Here is a 22,286-nt window from a genome sequence, read left to right on the forward strand (position 1 = left end):
CGGACGAGCAGCCGCCTGCCTGCCTGGCCCGCGCGCGGACGGGCGGGGGAGGCGGGGCGGGGGGTGGGGAGACCCCCTTCTCTCTTTCTGCGCTCTGTGACGTCAGCGCGGGGGCGGGGAGAGGAAGTGACGCGTCCTCGGAGGTTCCCACCCTCTCCCGCCTCCGGAGGAGGAGAAGGAGGAGGAAGAAGACGGAGAAGGAGACGGAGAGGCGCCTCCGGGGATCCCGGGGATCCCAGCAGGTAGGGGGATCCCCCTCCCGGAGTGGGGAGGGGGCAGAGGGAGCCCTGGAGCCCCTCCCTGGGGGGCGGAGGGGTCTGGGGGGCGCCCCCGTCCTGCCCCAAAGGAGAGCCGAGCGCGCTTCCCTTCCAGCCCCGGAGCCCCTGGGCTGCAACGCTGCTCCGATCCGGGGCTGGTTCGGTTTTTCCATCCCCTTTGGCAAAGGACTGGGGGTCTCTGAGCACGTGCAGAGTGCAGCTCCCAATCTTCCCGCGGAACAGCCCCCCCCCAGTCCCGTTCCTCCGCTTGGTGAAGTTTGAGGGAAGGGGCAGAGGGGGGGGGTTGCCCCTGAGCACGTGCAGAGTCCGAGTGCGCGCGCTTATCTCTCCTATACAGACGTATCACAAGAGTTCGTTGCCGCTTAATCTGTAGACAGAACGGCGGCGGCGGCAGCAACCTCAGAATGGTTTGCGCAGAGATGAATAACAACATCCCAGAATAATCATGGAACGGTATAGCTGGAAGGGATCCTGAGGGTCATCTAGTCCAACCCCCTGTAACGCGGGGGGGGGGTTGGTCCGACGTGGGGCTGGAACCCGCAGCTCTGAGATCTGTCAAGCAGAAGAGGGAACAGCGCTAATCTGAGACCTCCAAAAAGTCAGAGTAGCAAGAGATTAAAACTCGTTTATAAACGAGGAGGAGCAGTGCCTCTGAGCATGTACGGAGGACCAAGGGGTTAGGGGTAAGCCCCTTTGTGATCTGCGACGGGGGTGGGGCAGAGACACACATACACCGTAGGAGAACCCTGCTTTGCACACACACACACAGCTGCTTGTATCGCGGGAGAAACCCCCCTTCCCGTGTTTGGATGAGTCCAAAGAAACCCAGAGGGGCTGCCAGGCTGGCAATCCCCCCCTCTGCCTGTCTTGGTACATTCCCAGCCCTGTGCGCTGGTGCTGCTTTTGCACTCAGCTCCCTTCCACTTCTGGGCTTTTCCCCCTTTGGGGCACCCGGTTGGCCCCTGGGAGAACGGACAGGGCTGGGCGGGGCTCTCATGGTGCCGGGGTTGGACTGGATGACCCTCGGGACCCCTTCCGACCCGACAGTTCTCTGAGAATTTAAACTGCGCTTCTCTTGCCTGCCTCGAACCCGCAGCCCGCCATGGCGACGCCGGCCAACGTGCAGAGTGCCAGCAAGACCTGGGAGCTCAGCCTGTACGAACTTCACCGGACGCCGCAGGTGAGGAGGAGGAGGAGGAAGAGCAGGCCTGACGCCAGGGGGGTGGGCCTGGGTTTGGGGCAGGGGCCACGAGGGACCTTGGAAGAGCCCCCTTTCTCTTGATCTTCCCCACCCCACAAATATCCGGGTCTAGTGGGGAGATCTTCTAAGTCCCTCTCCAGGTCCCAGATTTTAAGGGGATCACAAATTCGGTAGCTGTGGTGGTGGGAGTTTTTGTAATTTATTTATTTTTTAATTGCCTTCAGTTTGTTTCCTTTTAGGTATTTATTTGTACTTTGCTAGAGGAAAAAACACAATTGGAAGGGTATCTTGCGCTAATGTGCTTCCTGCTAAGAAGTTTTATTCCTTCTTACCTTTAAGAGTTTCTACACTATTTAATAAGTTGTCGATAATCGATAAGACTCTCTGAGTTGTCCAAATCCTTTGTTTTTATTTATTTCTCTGCTCACTGCTGTTTTTTTTGTTTATTGTTTACTCATTCTCCATTGCATTTTTGCGCTCGTGCTGATCGTTTTCATTATCGTCCGCTGCCTGGAGATTTTGGAAGCATTAAATTAAGTGGTTCGCAAATGCTTTGGCATGAGTAGATTCATAATAATAGATTCTCGAGCTTTTCCAGCAAAAAAACCAGGGTGGTTGCCGGTGGGCTTCTGGAATCACAGAATCGTAGAGTTGGAATCTCAGCTGAATTGTAGAATTGTTGAGCTGGGAGGGGGACCCCAGAGGTCATCTAGCTCAACCCGCTGCAAGGCCGGCCCCACTCCCATTTTGCTCCCTGGAAGCTGAGTAAGGAAGCTCTCTCTTTTTCAGGAGGCCGTGATGGACGGGACGGAGATTGCCGTCTCCCCGCGAAGCCTCCACAGTGAGCTGATGTGTCCCATTTGCCTTGACATGCTCAAGCACACCATGACCACCAAGGAGTGCCTGCACCGGTTCTGCTCCGACTGCATCGTGACGGCCCTGCGGAGCGGGTGCGTGGGGCCCTGGGGGGTGGCGGCATTCAGGGGGGCGGCAGAGAGGCAGGTCCCAGGAAGGCCCGTCCCGAGTTCCCGCAAGTGAGCTGGTCCCAAGCTGTCCGGGGCTAGTGGCGAATTTGGCCCGACTACAAATGGGTACCTGGTCCGAAATCCATGACTGACCATTGAAGCAACAGTTTTGAAATATATACAGTCATACCTTGGGTCATACCAGTGTGGTGTAGAGGTTAAGAACGGTGGACTCGTAATCTGGGGAACCGGGTTCGCGTCTCCGCTCCTCCACCTGCAGCTGCTGGGTGACCTTGGGCCAGTCACACTTCTTTGAAGTCTCTCAGCCCCACTCACCTCACAGCGTGTTTGTTGTGGGGGAGGAAGGGAAAGGAGAATGTTAGCCGCTTTGAGACTCCTTAAAGGGAGTGAAAGGCAGGATATCAAATCCAAACTCTTCTTCTCTTCACAGATACTTCAGGTCGTGTTTTTTCAGGTTACAGACCCGCCAAAACCCGGAAGTACTGGAACATATTTCTTCCGGGTTTCAGGGGTCGCACATGCACAGATGTGCTAAATTGCGCTTTGCACATGCCCAGAAGTGCCGAGTCATAACCCGTGTGTGCGCAAGACGTGCCGCTGCATGTTGCAAACCTGCATTCTGCACAGATCGCGTTCGCAACCCGAGCATCCACTGCAAATTAAAACTTAGTCACTAACATATAACCTAAAGTTATCATTTAAGACCTTAATTATTATGATAGCACAGCTTGTTCCCCAAGTTTTATGGCAATCGCACAGAATTTGGGCACCCTTAACATGGCCTCAGGATCCTTGTCCCCTACCAGGGATTTTAGACGTTGAAGTTCGGATTCATTTGGAGATTTTTCATAAATACCGAGCGTATCTCCCCGTAGAGTTTCTACCTCCATCCAGCCGCAGGGGCAGTCTCCTTCCGCGTATTATGGTTTACCCTCGAATCTGCCCTCAATAAGGCAGATGGCAGCACGTTGAATCTAGCGAGGGTAAATGACCGTCTGTATTTGGGTATTTGTAATTTTGACAAATAATTTGCTGGGAGAAATCCTCTCCCATTATCTTTTATTGCTGGCTGTTTATTCATCTCGCTCACGCGGCATGAAGCAACGAGAAGCAGCAGCTCTTACCGCCAGAAAGTTTTTCCCTGGTGTTGCGCAGTAGTAATAATAATAACAATAACAATAATAATAATAATAATTTTATTTATACCCCGCCCTCCCCAGCCAAGACCGGGCTCAGGGCGGCTAACACCAAATATAAAAATGATTGATTAGAATACAGCTTTAAAAACAAGAATAAAATGCAACATTAAGACATTAAAATGCAGCCTCATTTTGGTAGAACCCAATCAAAAACTTTTTTGGGGATTAAAAACCAGACTGGTCTACATGGGCCAGAAAAAAGCCAGGGAAGTCCCCAAATAGGAGTTCCACCACAGAAGGAGAAAGGAAAAAAAGAAAAGAAATTCCCTTTCTTTTAACTCGAAGTCACGGGTTCAAGTCCTACCTTCTCTAAAGCAAGGAGTTCCAAGTGCTGCAGCCCCGCGACCCTTTCCTGCTGCTTCCTCGCGCTCGGCCCACACCTTGATTTTTGTTCCCCGGTTTCCTCCGCCGCAGAAACAAGGAGTGTCCGACCTGCCGCAAGAAGCTGGTCTCCAAGCGCTCCCTGCGCCCCGACCCGAACTTTGACGCCCTCATCTCCAAGATCTACCCCAGTCGGGACGAGTATGAGGCGCACCAAGACCGTGTCCTGGCCAAGCTCAACCGCCTGCACAACCAGCAGGCCCTGCGCAGCAGCATGGAGGAGGGGCTCAAGATGCAGGCCATGAACAGGTACGGGGGCTCAGGAAGGGGGGGCCCTGAGAGAGAGATCCACCTCCTCTCGAGATTAGCAGCCAGATCCCTTTCGGATCTCCTCTGGGTCTTCCCAGCGCAACCTTGTTCTTTGGGACTGGAGGCTGTTGGAGGATGGATGGCGCCTAACAGATTGAGGTTGAATCCTGACAAGACAGAAGTACTGTTTTTGGGGGACAGGGAGCAGGCAGCTGTGGAGGATTCCCTGGTCCTAAATGGGGTAACTGTGCCTCTGAAGGACCAGGTGCGCAGCCTGGGAGTCATTTTGGACTCACAGCTGTCCATGGAGGCACAGGTCAATTCTGTGTCCAGGGCAGCTGTTTACCAGCTCCATCTGGTACGCAGGATGAGACCCTCCCTGCCCGCGGACTGTCTCACCAGAGTGGTGCATGCCCTGGTTATCTCCCGCTTGGATTACTGCAATGCGCTCTACGTGGGGCTACCTTTGAAGGTGACCCGGAAACTGCAGTTAATCCAGAATGCGGCAGTTAGACTAGTGACTGGGAGCAGCCGCCGAGACCACATAACACCGGTCTTGAAAGACCTCCATTGGCTCCCAGTACATTTCCGAGCACAATTCAAAGTGTTGGTGCTGACCTTTAAAGCCCTAAACGGCCTCGGTCCAGTATATCTGAAGGAGTGTCTCCACCCCCATCGTTCTACCCGGACACTGAGGTCCAGCACCGAGGGCCTTCTGGTGGTTCCCTCACTGTGAGAAGCCAAGTTACAGGGAACCAGGCAGAGGGCCTTCTCGGTAGTGGCACCTGCCCTGTGCAACGCCCTCCCACCAGATGTCAAATAGAACAACAACTACCAGACATTTAGAAGACATCTGAAGGCAGCCCTGTTTAGGGAAGCTTTTAATGTTTAATAGCTTATTGTATTTTAGTGTTCTCTTGAAAGCCACCCAGAGTGGCTGGGGAAACCCAGCCAGATGGGTAGGGTATAAATATATATATATATAAAATTCAATCTGCTTTTACATTTGGAAAGCTAAACAGGGTCCAGTTTGGTTTCTTATTGGATTGTGGTGGGCTGTGTGTTGAGATCCCTGCTTTATAGGGGGTTTGAGTAGATGACCTTTGGGGTCCCTTCCAACTCTACGATTCCATGATTCTATAGGAATACAAAAGCAGCTGGAACCTCCCCCCCTCCTTTTTTTTTTGCAGAAGTGGATGGAATTTGCAAGCTCGTTTATTTATTTAATTTATTTACGATTTATTTCTTCCGAAAGGAGCTCCAGAGGGTGGGGGAGAGGGAGGGGCATCAGAATGGCAAAAACGATTCCGGTTAAAACGCCATAAATAAACACGTAGAAACATTTCTGCACATTTCGGGCATCCGGAATAATTTAAAAGCAACCCCACCTGTTTTTGAGGTTGACATGCTGCAGGCAGATGCTGAAGCCAGCTGCTGACAGGATGGCAGAGTAGATGGGGGGGCATATATTTAATTTCATTTAGCAGGATCTATGTGCTTCTTAAACGGACCCGGGTGGCGCTGTGGGTTAAACCACAGAGCCTAGGACTTGCCGATCAGAAGGTCGGCGGTTCGAATCCCCGCAATGGGGTGAGCTCCCATTGTTCGGTCCCTGCTCCTGCCAACCTAGCAGTTCGAAAGCACGTCAAAGTGCAAGTAGATAAATAGGTACCACTCCAGCGGGAAGGTAAACGGCGTTTCCGTGCGCTGCTCTGGTTCGCCAGAAGCGGCTTAGTCATGCTGGCCACATGACCCGGAAGCTGTACGCCGGTTCCCTCGGCCAACAAAGCGAGATGAGCGCCGCAACCCCAGAGTCGGCCACGACCGGACCTAATGGTCAGGGGTCCCTTTACCTTTATGTGCTGCTTAATGAATAAAAGTCTCTTACGTCGTCTTCATGCAATAGTATGATGCATTCATTAAAAATAAAAAACCAGTGGCTGGGAGTACACAGGGTAAAGCTGACAATAATATTATGAAAAGAGAGACTAAAAGCAAAAGACAGGCACATTTCTGCAATTGCTATAGGGGATTATTTCTTAAAATGCCGTGCAGATTATTTCTTCGTTCACTTTAATAAATGCTTAAGTATATCCTCCAGAGAAAACAATTCCCAGGGCGTCTGGAGTGAAGATTATTAGGTGTGTTTTCTGCCAAGAAACTCGACTTCTTCTGCTTCCGGCTGTAAATTGCTTGATTTTAATATTTCTATGCTGAGGCCACTTTCCCTGGGATCTAGTGCTGAAAGGAGGTGCTTAGGAAATCTAATAATAGAGGAATTATTATTATTATTGTTGTTGTTATTATTATTATTATTATTATTATTATTATTATTATTATTACCCAGACATGTAGAATCATGGGATGGTAGGCTTGGAACGCACACCAGGGTTCATCCATCTGGAATGTCAGCTATCAACAGTAACAGCAGCAGCAATAATACTAATAATAATTCATAGATTTCTTTAAAGGCGTTGTAAGTGGGATCATGTGGTGATGTTTTGATTGAAATTACCTGTATTCTTAATCTCTCTCTCATACACACACACAAACACACACACACAAGTTTTTAATAGCTTTTTCTCTATTGTCTTTTCTATGATGTTTTCCACTTTTTCTATCTTATCTGTAAACTGCCCTGAGTCCAGTCTGGGGAATAATAATAATCATCATCATAATTATATATATATATATATATATATATGCAGGTTTTGGTGTCCTCGGGTGTCTTCCCGTGTAAAAGTTGGGGTGTCTAGGCGACGTTTCGACGAGGTCTCACTCGTCATCTTCAGGCTGGTGCTTTCGGCTTCTTGTTACTGGAACAGAGCAGGATCTCAGTGTTTGAGTTCCTATAAATACTGTTGAGGGGGTGTGGTGTATAGCCTCCAATGTTCTGGGCAGAGAGGAAGTTCCCAGGCTAGTGTGCCTTTTCTTCTTTTGTTCCTTAATTACTTGAGGGATATCTTGAGTGATATCTATCTATCTATCTATCTATCTATCTATCTATCTATCTATCTATATCCCGCCCATCTGGCTGGGTCTCCCCAGCCACTCTGGGCAGCTTCCAACAAAATATTAAAATACTGTAATGCATCAAACATTAAAAGCTTCCCTAAACAGGGCTGCCTTCAGATGTCTTCTAAAAGTCTGGTAGTTATTCTCTTTGACACCTGGTGATATTATTAATATAATTAATAATAATGCAAGATTAATAATATGCAAGAGAAATGCTTGTTGTCATTTGGCCACACTTTCTTCTTCCAACCAGCTTTGGAGAATCCTATAAACCTGTGTCCTTTAATAGACCATATATTTATCCTTTTAATGCTTAGTTGTTTTTTAACGGCAGCTCTCCCACCCCAATGTTTTTTTTAGCTCTTTCTGCTTTGGGTTTGAGCTGCCCTGAGTCCCTGCCAGGGAAAGAGGCAGGATACAAATGAACATAACCATAACTGTACAATGGAATCATGAGGCAGGGAGTTCCGCCGGAGCTTTTGCTAGTTTAATTCGGTTGGTGGCTGACGCTCCCGCCTCTTTCCTCCAGGGGGCAGCGTGCCCGGAAGCACCCCCAAGAGTCGGACAACACCACCTTCAGCGGGGCGGAGGACAACTGCGACAGTCGCTCCCACCTCAGCAACGCCTCGGCCCCCAGCCAGATCGAGGCCGGGCCGAGCTGCAAGCGCTCCCGGGCCTCGGACGAGTCGTGCGCCGAGCCGGAGACCTCGCACGAGGGGGGCCGCCGGAGCCCCGAACCAGGCGCCGAGCCCGGCAGCAGCGAGATCGAATTGGTCTTCCAGCCTCACCCCGTCCTGGTGGAGAAGGGAACCTACGCCCAGACCAGGTGAGCGGCAGGCAGTGGGAACACTCCTGATCCGTCCAGGGGGGCTCCCGAGCACACCCACCCCAGTGGGAGGCCACCTCGGGTGTTGGGGAAGGTTTCCGGGGGGTCGTTGGGCTGGAAGGGACCCCCGGGGGTTATTCCAGTGACTGGGGAAGCCCAGCCAGATGGGCAGGGTATGTTAACGGAGAAATCCGACGGCAAAAAACAAGGGGACCAGCCAAGAAGACCAGAGCAAAACAGCAATCAGTAGGCTTGGTCTTGATGGAAGACTGTCACAAGAGAACTCCCACCTGCCACCAGGTGGAACAAGATGGAAGCCCCGAACAAGAGAGAACCCAAACTTTTATTAGCTGCTAATCCCCATGTTATGGGACGCGGTTGGCGCTATGGGTTAAACCACAGAGCCTAGGACTTGCCGATCAGAAGGTCAGCGGTTCGAATCGCCGCGACGGGCTGAGCTCCCGTTGCTCGGTCCCTGCTCCTGCCAACCTAGCAGTTCGAAAGCACATCAAAGTGCAAGTAGATAAATAGGTACCACTCTGGTGGGAAGGTAGACGATGTTTCCGTGCGCTGCTCAGGTTCGCCAGAAGCGGCTTAGTCATGCTGGCCACATGACCTGGAAGCTGTACGCCGGCTCCCTCGGCCAATAAAGCAAGATGAGCGCCGCAACCCCAGAGTCGGCCACGACTGGCCCTAATGGTCAGGGATCCCTTTACCTTAATCCCCATGTTACACCCCCCCAAACTACATCACGGTTACATCATGAAAGGGGAGGTCTGGTGGCAGTAATCTGAGCATCCTAGACCCTGCCCCATGGTTCTCCTTGCCCTCCACCAAACACCCATCAAGTGTAACAAAAAATATATTTACATTTCCCTGTTTCCCAGCCAAGTTTGTCTTCAACTCGGTTTGTTATTTCTGGAATGGCTCTCAGGTATCAGGATGCCAGGAATTATCACTCAGGCAGAGGGGCTGCTGAGGAGCTGAGCTCACCTGTCTATATGAATTTCTGAAGTTTTCCCAGTGAGCCAGTACAGAGATACATTGATCAGTGAATTCTTACACTTGGTATCGTGCAGCAGAGGCCCTTTGAATAGATAGGAAGAAACTGTGACGAAGTGTTTTGTGGGGACAAATCACAAAAGTCACAGAAGCGATTGTGCTGGTTTTGGTAGTGGGCTGCATGTGCAAGATATCTGCTGGAGGGGCAACCCCCCCAACCTGTACATAAATTCCTGCAACAGGTATAAATAATAAATAATAAATTATTATTATTATTATTAGTATTACAGGGAAGCTTTTAATGTTTGATGTATTTTAATATTTTGTTGGAAGCCGCCCAGAGTGGCTGGGGAAGCCCAGCCAGATGGGCAGGGTATAAATAATATATTATTATTATTATTATTAATAATAATAATAATAATAATAATAATAATAATAATAATAATAATATCCAGTCCAACCTCCAGCCCAGCCTCTCGTTCTAGCATCTCCAAGGAAGGGGAACCCACCGCCAAGTCCTAAGACCCCCCCTCCACCCCACAACTTCCTCCCCGTGCCCCTAACTCTGCCTCCCCCTCCCCGCCAGGTACGTCAAGACCACAGCCAACGCCACGGTGGACCACCTCTCCAAATACCTGGCCCTGCGCATCGCCCTGGAAGAGGCTCCGGGGGCCGGGTCTGAAGCCCCCGCCCTGGAGGACGTCAGCGAGAAGCAGTACACCATCTACATCACCACGGCCGGGGGGGCCTTCACGGTAATAGCCGGACGGGGGGGGGGTGCAGGACATTGACGGGGAGGGTCTCCCCCCACCCCCGAGGGATGAAGGGTGCTGCACCCCACAGGCTGAGGGGGTTCTGGGTTCGAGGCCCTGTAGCAGAGACAGAACCGGTTGCTGCCTGGTTGGGCAAGTTGAACTTCCCTGGGGGAGGAGCTTTTTTTGGGGGGGGGGTCCCAGGATCAGGGTTTTTCTTCTCCTATATGGGCTACTTTATTTGATACGATGCAATAAGAGCATAGAAATATATTTCGCGGTTAATCCATATACCGTTTGCTTGCTGAAAGGGCTTCTAAGCTGTTTGCAGGGGTAAAGATCAAATGGCGCATCATTCAAACCCACGACGGGAGAACGGCTCCGTCCGAGCCTTAAAATAAACAGGGGATGCAATGATTGTTTTCACTATCAAGGGTCAGCTGGTCCAACCCGCTGCCATTTGCCCTGCACCGCACTCGAACCCGCAACCCTAAGATTAGGAGTCTCTTGCTCTACCCACCGAGTTGTCCCAGGCCCACAAAACGTGTAAAAAGTAATGGGGTTAAAAGACATAAATGAAAAGGAATCTGTAGGCTTATTTTATTTTATTTCTATCTTTTTCCTTTTTTTCCTTTTTGTCTTTCTCTCCTCTTTCACTCCATTATTATTATTATTATTATTATTATTCATTAGACTAGTTCAGTTTTCTTTGTTTCATATGACATAAATATATACGAGAAGCTCCAGGCGAGGCTGAACTTTTGCCTAAGCAGGTTTCTGTTCAGCTGCCGGCGGGTTGCCAGTGCAGATGGGGGAATGTCATATTTTGCCAATCTCTTTATATTGGTGGTGGTGAAATAATTTTTATTTAAAGAATTTTAACATTACAAAACATATATCCATATTTAGAGATTTCTCTGAACTCCCTGGGTTCTTTCCTCAGCCTTTCCAACTGCATATTATCCCATGAAACCCATCTTTTACATCTCTCCCTCTTGCCCATGATAATTACATTTTGCCAATCTCATTATGTTGCGAACCCCTCCTGAGATCTACAGGCACAGGGCGGCATGCAGATTTAATCATGAAAATAAAAAAAGAACGTTTCTGCGGGGAAATGGCCTGCCTCGCTGCAAGGTGATAGCCATAGCTGTCCGCTTTTCCCTTTCCTTGCGAGGAATCCTATTGGGAATAAGGGAATTTCCCTTTTAAAAAGGGAAACGTTGACAGCTGTGCTGATAGGCCCCCCCTTCGTCTGTGGTGAAAGGGGGCAGGGGGGGGCTTCTCTTAGTTCTGCACTCCCAACGCCACCGCCTCTCCTTTTTCCTGCAGACCCTGAACGGATCCGTCACGCTGGAGCTGGTGAACGAGAAGTACTGGAAGCTGAGCAAGCCCCTGGAGCTGTACTATGCCCCCACCAAGGAGCAGAAATGAGGGCCGAGACCCCCCCGCACAAGACTGTTGGGGTAACAGCAAAAGAGGGGGGCACCGGCATGGCCCCCCCCCACCGCCACGGGGACTCAGACGACGAGGAGGAAGAAGGAAATGAAAGCGCTTTGCAAGGGGTGGGGGGGTGCCGAAATGGCTGAAACTGCTCCCCCCCCACTCCACCGCTTCTGGCACACTTAGCCCCCCCACCCAGAAAAGGCTGATGCCCCCCCAAGAAGGCTGGGGGGTAGGGGAGCGTGATGGCATCCCACCCCTCTCTGTTTTGGCTTCTCCAAAGGACGGGTGCCCCCTCCCTGAGCAGGGAAGATTGAGGGGGGGCGCCTTGCAATGGTGGGGGGGGCAAGATGGGGTGCTGCTGCTGCTGCTTGGACCAGATGTTTCTCTCTGGCCTTTTTACAGCTGTTATCTCCCCCCCCCTTTTTGTGGAATTTAATTCATCAAGGAGTTTTTTTGCCTCTTTGAAAGACTGGAGCCTCTCTCTCTCTCACTAGGAGGTGGGGGAGGGCCAGGTGGGCACGCAGACCCCACAATCCCAAAATTGCAGGTCTGCAAGGGAACCCCAGAGGTCCTCTAGTCCCACCCCACGCAATGCAGGAATATGCAGCTGTTCCTTAAGGGGCTGGAACCTGCGACCTCGCTGTATCTACCTTGAAAGCCTTTGCCTTACCTGGGCGCTTGGAGCCCCTGGCCCTGCCTCGTAATCCGGCAGGTATCTGCCGTGTGAGGTTTTGAGCAAAGGGCCCTCCTCACCCCTTCTCTCTCTCGGGCCTCTGGCAAACCCGGGGAAATCTCAAGTTGCTAGATCTCAAGGAACTGGATTTTTTTTTTCTTCCTGTGCGCGCTACTCCAAAAAGACCAGGGGTGTTTTGTTGCCACAAACTGAGAGGTATAGTCAGATCAGTGACAACACAACACAGGAGACGGGTCGCCTTTTTGTGTTTCCGCACCCCAAATGCTGTGTTAAGGTGTGGGAAATTGCAGTTTAACTCTGCAAAGGCAGCTGTGTTGGACACCTGCTTGGAAGGGCGAAGGGTCCGGCAGGGACGCAGCCCTGTGGCTGAGGGGCCCGACATCTATTCTGCACTGCAGAACAGAGGCCCCGGGTTCAAACTCTATCGCAGACCTCAACACACACTCGGTGCTTGTGAGCTTAGCAGCCGCAAAGGTACATTTCTCCCCCCTAAAAAAGAATATTTTAAAAACTGAGCTGCCCGTTTGGTTCTGGACACGGCTCTGGGACTCCTTTTAAAAACCCCTTCTGCTTAGGATGCAGTTGGTTGAGGGTGGGGTGGAGGCCTCCGTAGCTGGGTGGTTAGAGCACCTGGAGGTTCTGGGTTCAAATCCTGCCGGTGGCATCTCCAAGCAGGGCTGCCGAAAGCACAAAACTCGCCTGGAATTCTAAAGTCAGAATCGGCTGCCGGTCAGAGTGGGCAGCCCTGGGCAGCAAGGACCCCGAAGGCAAAGAGAGAAACCACACTGCACGCCCGAAGGCATTTTGCCCTTTATTTTTGTGTCAATAAATTTCCTTTAAAAAATGAAGCCCGAACGCACGACGGCAGGCAGGTTAGGAAGAGGACGGCGGAAGGTCCTTGGAGAAAAGGGCTTGCTTTGCGAGGGCAGAGTTGGAAGGGGCCCCCAGGGGCCATCTAGACGGACCCTCTGCAATGCAGGAAGTGCAGCATAAGAAAAGCAAGTAAGAAATGGTTTGAATGCAAAGTCCTCTTTTGCAGGAAAATCTTGTCCCACACACAGGAAGGTGAACCCGCCAAACCCGTACCCGGGACCTTCGCTTTCTCCTTAGTTTTTATTTTAATGAAAAGTCTTAATAAAAGCATATATACAGATGTGCACACAACCTCTCTTTAAAAACCTGGAGAGAAGGAGCCCCACGGGTGGATTTTTAAAAAAGAGTTCCTCTCCCACAGAATCAAAGAATTGTACAGCTGGGACCCCCAGCGGTCATCAAGCCCAACCCCGGGCAGTGCAGGAATCCCAGCTCAATTGTACCTGATGACAGGCAGGGGGGGGGAATAGAGGAGGGGCATCTTTGCACAATGCGCTGCAGCGGGTTGGTCTAGAGAACCTCCCGGGGTCCCAGCCCCACAGTTCTGTGGTTCTAATCAGCTGCTGCAAAGGAGGAAGAGGAGGTGGCGACTTAGACAGGGGTGAGAGGAGGAGGCAGGGTGTGGGGAGGGTGCTGGGCTCAAGGGACCCCCTTGGGGCTTTGGGGTGGGGGTCTCTGGAGGGTCTTTGAAGCAGCAGCAAGCCCAGGGTTGGTGGCATCCCCTTCGATAGTTTGGGTTCTCCCCAATGGATCCAGGATGAAATCACCAACGAAGGGAGTTTGGGGAGAGAGGCATCTTCAGAGTCGGGCTAGCGACCTGCAGAAAAGGAGGGTGTCGGAATTTAGAGGTTCATGGCAGGAAGTGGGGAGTAAAAGCTTTTATTCTGCTTGGCGACCCCCCCCTTTGTGGTTCTCTGTCCCAAGCCAAGCCCCCCCTGCTGTCACATCTGGGGGGCACTCTTGTATAACATCTGGCTCTGTAGTCCTCCCTGGCAGGGTTGTTGTGGGAGACAGGGTGGTGTAATAATAATAATTTTTTATTTATACCCCACCCTTCCCGGTTCAAAAACCGGGCTCAGGGCAGCTAACAACAAATTTAAAACACTTGATTGTAAAAGCAGCGTAAAATACAGTGTTAAAACATGGATAACAATAAAATTCAAAGTTGAGAAAGTTAGGACCTGCGAGAGACCAGAGTTCAAATCCCCACTCAGCTGTGTAATTCACAGGGTGACCTGGGGGGGCCACAATCTCTTTCTTTCTCTCTCTCTCTCTCTGCCTACCCTACCTCACAGGGTTGTTGTACGGGGTGAAATGGGGGGGGAGAGAGACCCCTGTGTGCTGCTATAAATGCAATAGGGAGAGGAGGGAAGGAGAGATTTCCCAGAAGCTTTTCACTTTGCTGACTCTGAAAGCAGGGGGCCCGAGTGGACCCAATCCTTGGAATAACTGGAGGGTGGGGGACTTGAAGGCTGGCTGTGGGATCTTTGCTGGAAGGGAGACCCCTCCCCTTTCCCCTCCAAACAACTGCCCTAACCCTTAAAAAATTACCCCGATGCTCAGCCAGAATTTGTCGTCCTAAGAACGCGAGCAGAGCCTGCAGGATCAGGCCAAGGAACATTGCAAGGCTGCCCAAGTTGGCTTCTTGTGGCAGGTAGTTCCATAGTTTAACTAAGCAGGAGAGAGGGAGGGAGCAAAGGTGCTCTTACCATTTGGGTAGGTGCTGCCATCAATGGGGGCGTAGCCTGGAAGTGGAGAGAGAAAGAGGGAGTCAGCAAAAAGAACGGCCCCCAAGAAAACCCCACCCAACCGCCCACCTGAGGGGTCACCCATCAATGGGGCCCAAGCTGACGGGAGCTCAGAGGTTTCAGTGTATAAATCTTAAGAAATCTGCAAAAAGCAAGTTATAAATCTTAAGGAGTCGGCAAAAAGTGGTGTATAAATCTTAAGGAGTCGGCAAAAAGCAGTGTATAAATCTTAAGGATTCGGCAATAAAGCAGTGTATAAATCTTAAGGAACTGGCAAAAAGCAGTGTATAAATCTTAAGGAACCGGCAAAAAGCAGTGTAGAAATCTTAAGGATTTGGCAATAAAGCAGTGTATAAATCTTAAAGAACCGGTAAAAAGCAGTGTATAAATCTTAAGGATTCGGCAAAAAGCAGTGTAGAAATCTTAAGGAACTGGCAATAAAGCAGTGTATAAATCTTAAGGATTCGGCAAAAAGCAAAACCCCATCCCCCCAGCTCATGTTCTCCTCTGGCCCATACCTTCAGGGAATCTCCTCTTCCAAAGGCCCGTGCCCACGGCAAGGAGAAGGATGCCAACCCCCAGCATGCCCGCTGAGACCCCCACTTTCCACCGGAGGTCCAGAGCCAGGCCTGGCGCTGAGGGAGAAACAGAAATGGCAGGGAACTGTTAAATGTGGGTCGCCTTCCTCACCTGTGGGGCGGGAGGTTTTCTGACCCCCCACCCACCCACCCTCTTAACCGCTTGGATCTGTGGGGCTGGGGCTGCCACCTAACACCCGTCCTGACTTCATAAGGAATCAGCATTTCAGTGTGGCAGCTCCCGAACCCTGTGGAACTCCCTGCCTCTTGATACCAGGCGCCTGCGAAAAAGCATTCTTGTTTCTGCAGATGTGGGTGGGTGTTTCAATCTGCTTATCGCTCATCACAGATTTTTACTTGTTGTTCTATTCCCCCCCCCTTCCTTGGGGTTTTTAAAGCTGAGGTTGGTTGGCCATCTGGCAGGAAACGCTTTACCTGAGATTCCTGCATTTCAGGGGGTTGGTCTAGATGACCCTCAGGGTCCCTTCCAATTCTACAATTCTATCATTCTTACTAACTGCTTGGAGTCGTCCCCCCCCTCAAAAAGCGACATATAAATTAAATTATATAAATAAATGAGGTAATAATAAATAAATAAATGCTTGGTGTGCAGAAGGAGAGCCAGTGCTGCCAGTCTGTGCGGACAAGGCTCAGCGAGATCATAGAATCCTAGGCTTGTGGGCTTGGAAGGGACCCCCAGAGGCCATCTAGGCCAGCCCCCTGCAAGGCAGGAATTGCAGCTGGACCTTTCCTCCAGATCTCAAGTTAGTTGGTGGCTCATTGTGGTCACTTGGAAGGGAGGGCGAAGAGACATTCTGCACATGCACAGAGGCATTTGGGGAATCCAGTGGGAGGCTGCCATTCTCTTTCAAAGCCATCCACGTCGGTGGCAGGGAGTTCCATAGCTGAACTCTGTGCTGCGTGAAGCAGCCCAGCCCCGCCCCCCGCCGTCACTCACCCCAGTCCTTGGTGAGGGTTTCATTCAGGCTCACGTGGGTCACCTGGCAGGTGTAGGTGCCTCCCTGCTGGGGGTCCACGGGGAGGGTGAGCAGAGTTTGGTAGGTCCAGTCCCCGTTGCTGGAGGGCACTGCCGGCGGGCCCGTCCCGTTCTTCAGGGGGCCCCCGTTCCACAGCCAGGTGACGGTCACGTCTTGCGGGTAGAAGCCCCACACGACACACGCCAACATGATGGACTCCGGGGTGTTCTGAGGGATGACAGGGAAGACCCGGACCTTTGGGGGAGCTGTGGAGAGGAGGGGGGTACAGAATCAGAATCCGCATTAGATCCTTTGTGGGTTGGCTCAGCTGCATGCCTCCTGGTGGGATAATCACTTGCCACACCACTTGCCTTCACTAGCCAAGTCACTTGCCGCCACTTGCCACACCACTTAATAATAATAATTTATTATTTATACCCCGCCCATCTGGCTGAGTTTCCCCAGCCACTCTGGGCGGCTCCCAATTGAGTGTTAAAAACAATACAGCATTAAATATTAAAAACTTCCCTAAACAGGGCTGCCTTCAGATGTCTTTTAAAGATAGGATAGCTGCTTATTTCCTTCACATCTGAAGGGAGGGTGTTGCACAGGGCGGGCGCCACCACCGAGAAGGCCCTCTATCTGGTTCCCTGTAGCCTCACTTCTCGCAATGAGGGGACCGCCAGAAGGCCCTCGGCGCTGGATCCGTGTCCAGGTTGCACGATGGGGGTGGAGACGCTCCTTCAGGTATACAGGACTGAGGCTGTTTAGGGCTTGAAAGGTCAGCACCAACACTTTGAATTGTGCTCGGAAACATACTGGGAGCCAGTGCAAATCTCTCAGGACCGGTGTTATGTGGTCTCGGCGGCTGCTCCCAGTCACCAGTCTAGCCGCCGCATTCTGGATTAATTGCTGTTTCCGGCTCACCTTCAAAGGTAGCCCCACATAGAGCGCATTGCAGTAGTCCAAGCGAGAGATAACTAGAGCATGCACCACTCTGGCAAGACAGTCCACGGACAGGTAGGGTCTCATCCTTCGTACCAGATGGAGCTGGGAGACAGCTGCCCTGGACACAGAAATAACCTACGCCTCCATGGACAGCTGTGAGTCCAAAATGACTTCCAGGCTGCACACCTGGTTCTTCAGGGGCACAGATACCCCATTCAGGACCAGGGAATCCCCCACACTCACCCACCCCTGACCCCCAAAAACAGTACTTCTGTCTTGTCAGGATTCAACCTCAATCTGTTAGGCGCCATCCATCCTCCAACAGCCTTCACTTCATCCTCCACTTGCCACCCCACTTTCCCCACCTGGCGTCCTCCAGGTACCACCTGTTTGGGGCTGCTACTCCCCGCCCCCCCCCGGCCCCGGCGCCCCCCACTCACTCTTCCTGAGCGCCGTCCGTCCCCACAGCGAGTGGACCTGCCCCTGGCAGCGCTGGGCCTCCCCCTTCATCTGCGCCCCCAGGACGGCGGTCAGGTGGTCCGCGAAGTAGGCGGTCAGCTGGTCCCAGGGGCTGTAGGCGCCCAGGCCGCAGGGCACGAAGCTCCCGCTGGATCCCTCGAAGCAGATGAAGGGGATCTTGTTGAAGGCCACCGTCCAGTTGAGCCAGAGGGCGCGACCCCCGTCCGAGAGGAAGCAGTCCTCCTGCAGCTGGACGACGAAAGCCCCTGCGCCGGCAGGGAAAGGGTTAAGGGGTCGAGCGGTGGGTTATTTGCACCCCACCTTTTTCTCAAGGCCGAGTCTCCCCTCCCTCTTCCAGCCCCCCCCCCAACAACGACCCTGCGAGGTCGGTCGGGCTGCAACTTCCGCCTCCGACGACCCCCGGATCTCTCGATCCTTTCCGCCCCAGCCTTACCTGTTGGCAGGTAACTCAGCGCCAGGCAGAGGCCGGCCAAAGCCGCCCCGAGAGGCCGCATCCTGACTCCGCTGGGCGAGGAGGAGGAGGAAGAAGGAGGATCTGCTTTGCAGGCTCTGGATCTCTCTCCGCGCTCCTAGGGATCCACTTGGCAAGCGATCCCTGGTTTCGTTTCTGCGCTCTCTGGCCGGATCACCAGCTCTGACCAGCCTCCGGATCCCAGCGAGAGATCTGCTCTCCTGGATCCCTTCACTGTAGTTTTGGGGAATCTTTTTTTGCGTGGGGGGCAGTGGATCCCTTCCTCCCTCCAGAGGAGGGTCGCTGTCTCTGGATCCCAGCTGCTCGAGGGGATTCCTCAGAGAGAAGGATCTCCTCTGCTGCAGCTGCTGCTCTGGCCGCGTCCAGGGGAGCCGACTCTGCCCCCCAACCTCAGCCCCACACTGGGGGAAGGGAGAAGCCAGAAATCCCCCGTCCCGCGGGGAGCCAATGGGGAGGCCGCCCGCCGGCGCGTCATCAGTCGCCGGGCAGAGAGGAGCCGTCGGGGTTTTTCAGGAGGAAAGTCTGTGAAGGGGGCAGAGCACGGGTTGCATTTTATCCTGGGGCCACAGACTAGTTCCCTGTCCCCCTTCTGCCCCCCATCCCGGCTTCCCGGGGTTCAAAGCAGGGCCGGCGAGGGGCGTGGCCTGGATAGAAGGGGCGTGGCCTGAGCAGAGTCCCGAGGGCCGGGCAGCGAGGCCTGGAGGGCCGCAGTTGGGAGGTTTCTACACACGCCTTGCCCTAATAATAACAATAATAAAAACCATAGAAATTCGCTCCACTATTAAGTTGGATGGGATCCCCGAGGGTCATCCAGACCAACCCGCTGCGATGCAGGAATCTCAGGGCGCTCAGAGGGCCAGAACCGGCCCCCAGTTGCTTGAGCCAGAGCTCCTGTTTGGTCGTTGCTTTTTGCATTTTGCAGAACCACCACCAGCCAGAGGGGATCCGAAACCGCCCGGCGCCGCCACATATAGAATCAGGGCCCCCTCCCCCTCCGCCTCACGCTTCCTCTTTCCCTCCCCTCCCCCACGGCGCTTTGGCTCGGGTCCACTTTCACTTTCGCCCTGCAAAGGAGCCGGGCGAAGCGTCAGGAAGCTGGCGCTCGGGTTCCGGGGGTGGGGGACTGTGCGGGAGGTCTTTGGAAAAGATGGGACGGGTCTCTCTTTTTTTTAAAAAAAATGATTTTTATTAAATTTTCCACTTTGATCACAATCACATTTTGTTACACAATTCTATAACTTGATACATTACTCTATAAGAGCATCGACCTCCTTCCCTCCCTCTTTCTGACTTCCACACACCTTTCTCTAGTCTTCGAGTTTCTATAATCACCTTCTATCTTATTGTAATATTTCACCTTGTTAAATCAGTTCCTTATATTTACATTGCAAAACATTTCAAGCCTGCAAACGTTTTCAGGTGTTTACGATTTTCTTTCATATAAAGTATGAATTTGTTCCAGTCCTCCTGAAACAGTTCATCACGCAGATTACGGATCGTCAACTTGGCCATCTCTGCGTCCGCCACCATCTTAACCTGCCAATCTTCCAATGTTGGAAGTTCCTGATGTTTCCATTTTGAGCCAGAAGTATCCTTGCAGCCCTTGTGGCATCATAGCTGTCAACATACAGATTTGAAAATAAGGGACCAGCAGCCTCGAAAATAAGGGACTAGCAGCCAAAATAGGGGATTTTGCTAAGCTTATACGGAAATCCGGCACTGATGGAGCCGTGCTGCTTTGGCTGCGACTGACTGTGTTTTGCAGGGGGTTGGACAACGATGTCCAGATGGCAAAGCTTACAGGCAGAATTAGAAACCAGGAAAAGGACCTCTTTAATCAAGAATGGGGAAAGTTTATGTTACGGATAAAATCTGGGTGCGGAGCTACCCTGCCACCCAGCTCGTCAGACTACCGGTAAGTCCGCGGGTCCCTGTGGAAGAAAATGAGCTCAGCCGTAGACAGGAGCAAACTACAGAAGATCCAAGTTTATTGCGCAACAGGTTCAAGGCGAGATTGAACAGCGAGAAAGGGGTGACATGAGTTTTTGAAACTCCCACCATGTCCCAGAATACAGTGCAAAATACATCCCAGTTACATCATGAATACATTAAGGAAAGGTTGGGTTACACAGATTACATCATGAATACATTAAGGAGAGGTTGGGTTACACCGGATTAACATATGGAGGAGGGAGGGGGGATATGCAGAGCTGGAGATATGCGCAGATAAGCGCTTCCTGAGTGCCAGATGGGAAGACAATGGCCAATGTATGCATAGTTTGTCACCTGGCATTGCCCGGAGGAAAGGTTTGGCAGAGTGATTTGACAGGATTATGGTCTTGACACCTTACTTGAGGAATTAGGGAGGACAGGGGAGGGGTTCAATCTCGCTGTTCAATCTCGTCTTGAACCTGTTGCGCAATAAACCTTGGATCTCCGCATTTTGCTCCTGTCCAGCTGAGCTCATTTTTCTTCCGCAGGGACCCGCGGACATTTAGTCCGACGAGCTGGGTGGCAGTGTAGCCTCGCACCCAGATTTTTGCCGTAACAGTTGGCCGCCCAACGTGGGTTATGCGGTTCTCCCGCGTTGCTGACCGGGCCCCCCGAAATCTTCAGCCGGCACCAGGTCATTTTGCCTGGGAAGATCCTTTGGACCCCCGGCCATCTTCCGGGCGATAATCGAAAGCCCCAGGAGTTCAGCCGGGGAGCAAAGAGGGATCCAGCCAGCTTATTCATCGATCCCGGGATCATCATAAAGGACGCGTGAGTATAAGGAAGGAAAAGGAAAATCCAGTGCACTGGTGGGAAGGGGGTGGAAGTCTCCTGGCAACTGAATTCTCTGCCCTCCTCTCTATCGCTCCTTCTCGCGTATCTCTTGGTCCAATTGGTGAGAGAGACCGTGGATTGCTGCTCAACCGAAAAGGGGGGTTCTGAGCTCTATCACTTTCTCCTCTCAAACCCTCCAGTCAGCCGCACCAATTGAGAGTCCGAAAGTAAGACGGAGAGACCCGGCTTGGAAAGACAGCCGACTCTCGGCAACGGGCATCTCAGTTGAAAGCAAGGGGCTGGAGTTCTTCTTCCGAACTTCCCGAGCACCCTTATGGAGGGGGCAGGAAGGGGTCTGGCTTTCTATCCCAATCCCAGCCGCACTGGTCGGTGCCACGTAACACGTGTATCGTGCGTGAGCCTTCTTCCAAAAGCAAGGGGGATTTTCGGTTCAAAACTCTATCCAGGGTTCACCCGATCTGGCACCGCATGGTGCGGGCGTTCAGTAGGGCCTCTTTTCTTGAGATTGTGACGATAGGTAGGAGGTTGCCAGGAGGGATAGCCCATGAGGAATTGGGCGGGATCGGAAGAGTGGAAAAGGACCCCAGGTTATTAAATAGGAAATAGGAAAGGAATAGAAAAAGGAACCGAGTGGGTGAAGCTCGTTAAATTGTTAGGAAGTTGCCAAGCAACAAGGAAAAGGAAAAACCCTAAATAGCTCCCTGTACAAGTTACCCAAATCCAAATCAACCCCTCTCTTTCTCCCTTCTCTACCCCCCCAAAGAGAAAAAAACAACAAAAAGCAACAACAACGCATGCATATATAAAGGGGTACCCAGTCAATTAAGCATTGTGAGCCCTGCCAGTTTGGTTAACTGGTTGTGTTTGAAGAGGCAAGGAGGCTCTTAAAACCATGTGGGACCTTCCTACTAATTTCACTTAATGAAGCCAAAGGGAGCAGCCCAACTCCTTGCAATAACCAACTAAATAATGAGAATATATATGTTTACATGTTATCTGTTATGTGTGTTGTCTGTTGCTTCCGTCTCTGACAGACTGGCTTTCTTAAGTGTGCATAGTTTAAACTGCAAGCTTGCTTCAAAATTTAAATCTAGGGAACCAAAATGAGAATGAAAGGTGCAAATGTTTGTTATTTGAGAGAGGCTCCGAAGAGTCTTTCTCCGAGTAGCTTAAGTGAGGAGTATGATTTTAAGTTGATGGTAGATAATGTTATGTTGCAACCTTTGAGTTTGTGATTCTACATCCGTGTTCCAGTCTTTTTTCCAGTATTTTGAAATATGCTGTGAAGAAACTAATGTTTCTGCTGCAAAAGCCTAGTTGAGCCAACTGCTCTCTCAAGCTAAAATGCAGTGTATGTATTTCATGCCTATGAAAATAGGTGTTCCTTCTAATAA

At 51.7% G+C, this 22,286-nt stretch overlaps 3 protein-coding genes across 3 annotated transcripts in view; 2 read left to right on the forward strand and 1 right to left on the reverse strand.

The window, feature by feature from the left end:
• Positions 1–11,550, forward strand: part of HSD17B8 (hydroxysteroid 17-beta dehydrogenase 8) — a 31,752-nt gene extending 20,202 nt beyond the window's left edge. The window contains exon 10 of the transcript XR_014165922.1: positions 11,538–11,550. The gene's annotated coding sequence lies outside the window, so the exon portion shown is untranslated. The remainder of the gene's footprint in view (positions 1–11,537) is intronic.
• Positions 97–13,237, forward strand: RING1 (ring finger protein 1). The gene is made up of 7 exons (XM_081903133.1): positions 97–242; positions 1,375–1,458; positions 2,269–2,429; positions 4,079–4,294; positions 7,839–8,135; positions 9,724–9,892; positions 11,222–13,237. The coding sequence occupies exons 2-7, from the start codon at positions 1,381–1,383 to the stop codon at positions 11,321–11,323; spliced, it is 1,023 nt and encodes a 340-aa protein (XP_081759259.1). The 5' UTR covers positions 97–242; positions 1,375–1,380; the 3' UTR covers positions 11,324–13,237.
• On the reverse strand, positions 12,823–18,585 carry LOC309365109 (class II histocompatibility antigen, M beta 1 chain). The gene is made up of 6 exons (XM_081903270.1): positions 18,067–18,585; positions 17,594–17,878; positions 16,187–16,471; positions 15,169–15,285; positions 14,612–14,647; positions 12,823–13,719 (listed from the first exon to the last, which is right to left on the reverse strand). The coding sequence occupies exons 1-6, from the start codon at positions 18,125–18,127 to the stop codon at positions 13,712–13,714; spliced, it is 792 nt and encodes a 263-aa protein (XP_081759396.1). The 5' UTR covers positions 18,128–18,585; the 3' UTR covers positions 12,823–13,711.
• Between the last annotated feature and the right edge of the window lie 3,701 nt (positions 18,586–22,286).

Source organism: Podarcis melisellensis, assembly GCF_964234715.1.
Source record: "Podarcis melisellensis genome assembly, chromosome: 2".
Lineage (NCBI taxonomy): Eukaryota > Metazoa > Chordata > Lepidosauria > Squamata > Lacertidae > Podarcis > Podarcis melisellensis.

Coding starts and splice junctions, on each gene's coding strand:
- RING1 (XM_081903133.1), top strand. CDS start 1,381: ATGGCGACGCCGGCCAACGTGCAGAGTGCCAGCAAGACCTGGGAGCTC. Junction 1,459..2,268: donor AACTTCACCGGACGCCGCAG/GTGAGGAGGAGG, acceptor TCTCTTTTTCAG/GAGGCCGTGATGGACGGGAC. Junction 8,136..9,723: donor GGAACCTACGCCCAGACCAG/GTGAGCGGCAGG, acceptor CCTCCCCGCCAG/GTACGTCAAGACCACAGCCA.
- LOC309365109 (XM_081903270.1), bottom strand. CDS start 18,127: ATGCGGCCTCTCGGGGCGGCTTTGGCCGGCCTCTGCCTGGCGCTGAGT. Junction 17,879..18,066: donor GCTGAGTTACCTGCCAACAG/GTAAGGCTGGGG, acceptor CTGCCGGCGCAG/GGGCTTTCGTCGTCCAGCTG. Junction 14,648..15,168: donor GAAGAGGAGATTCCCTGAAG/GTATGGGCCAGA, acceptor CTCCACTTCCAG/GCTACGCCCCCATTGATGGC.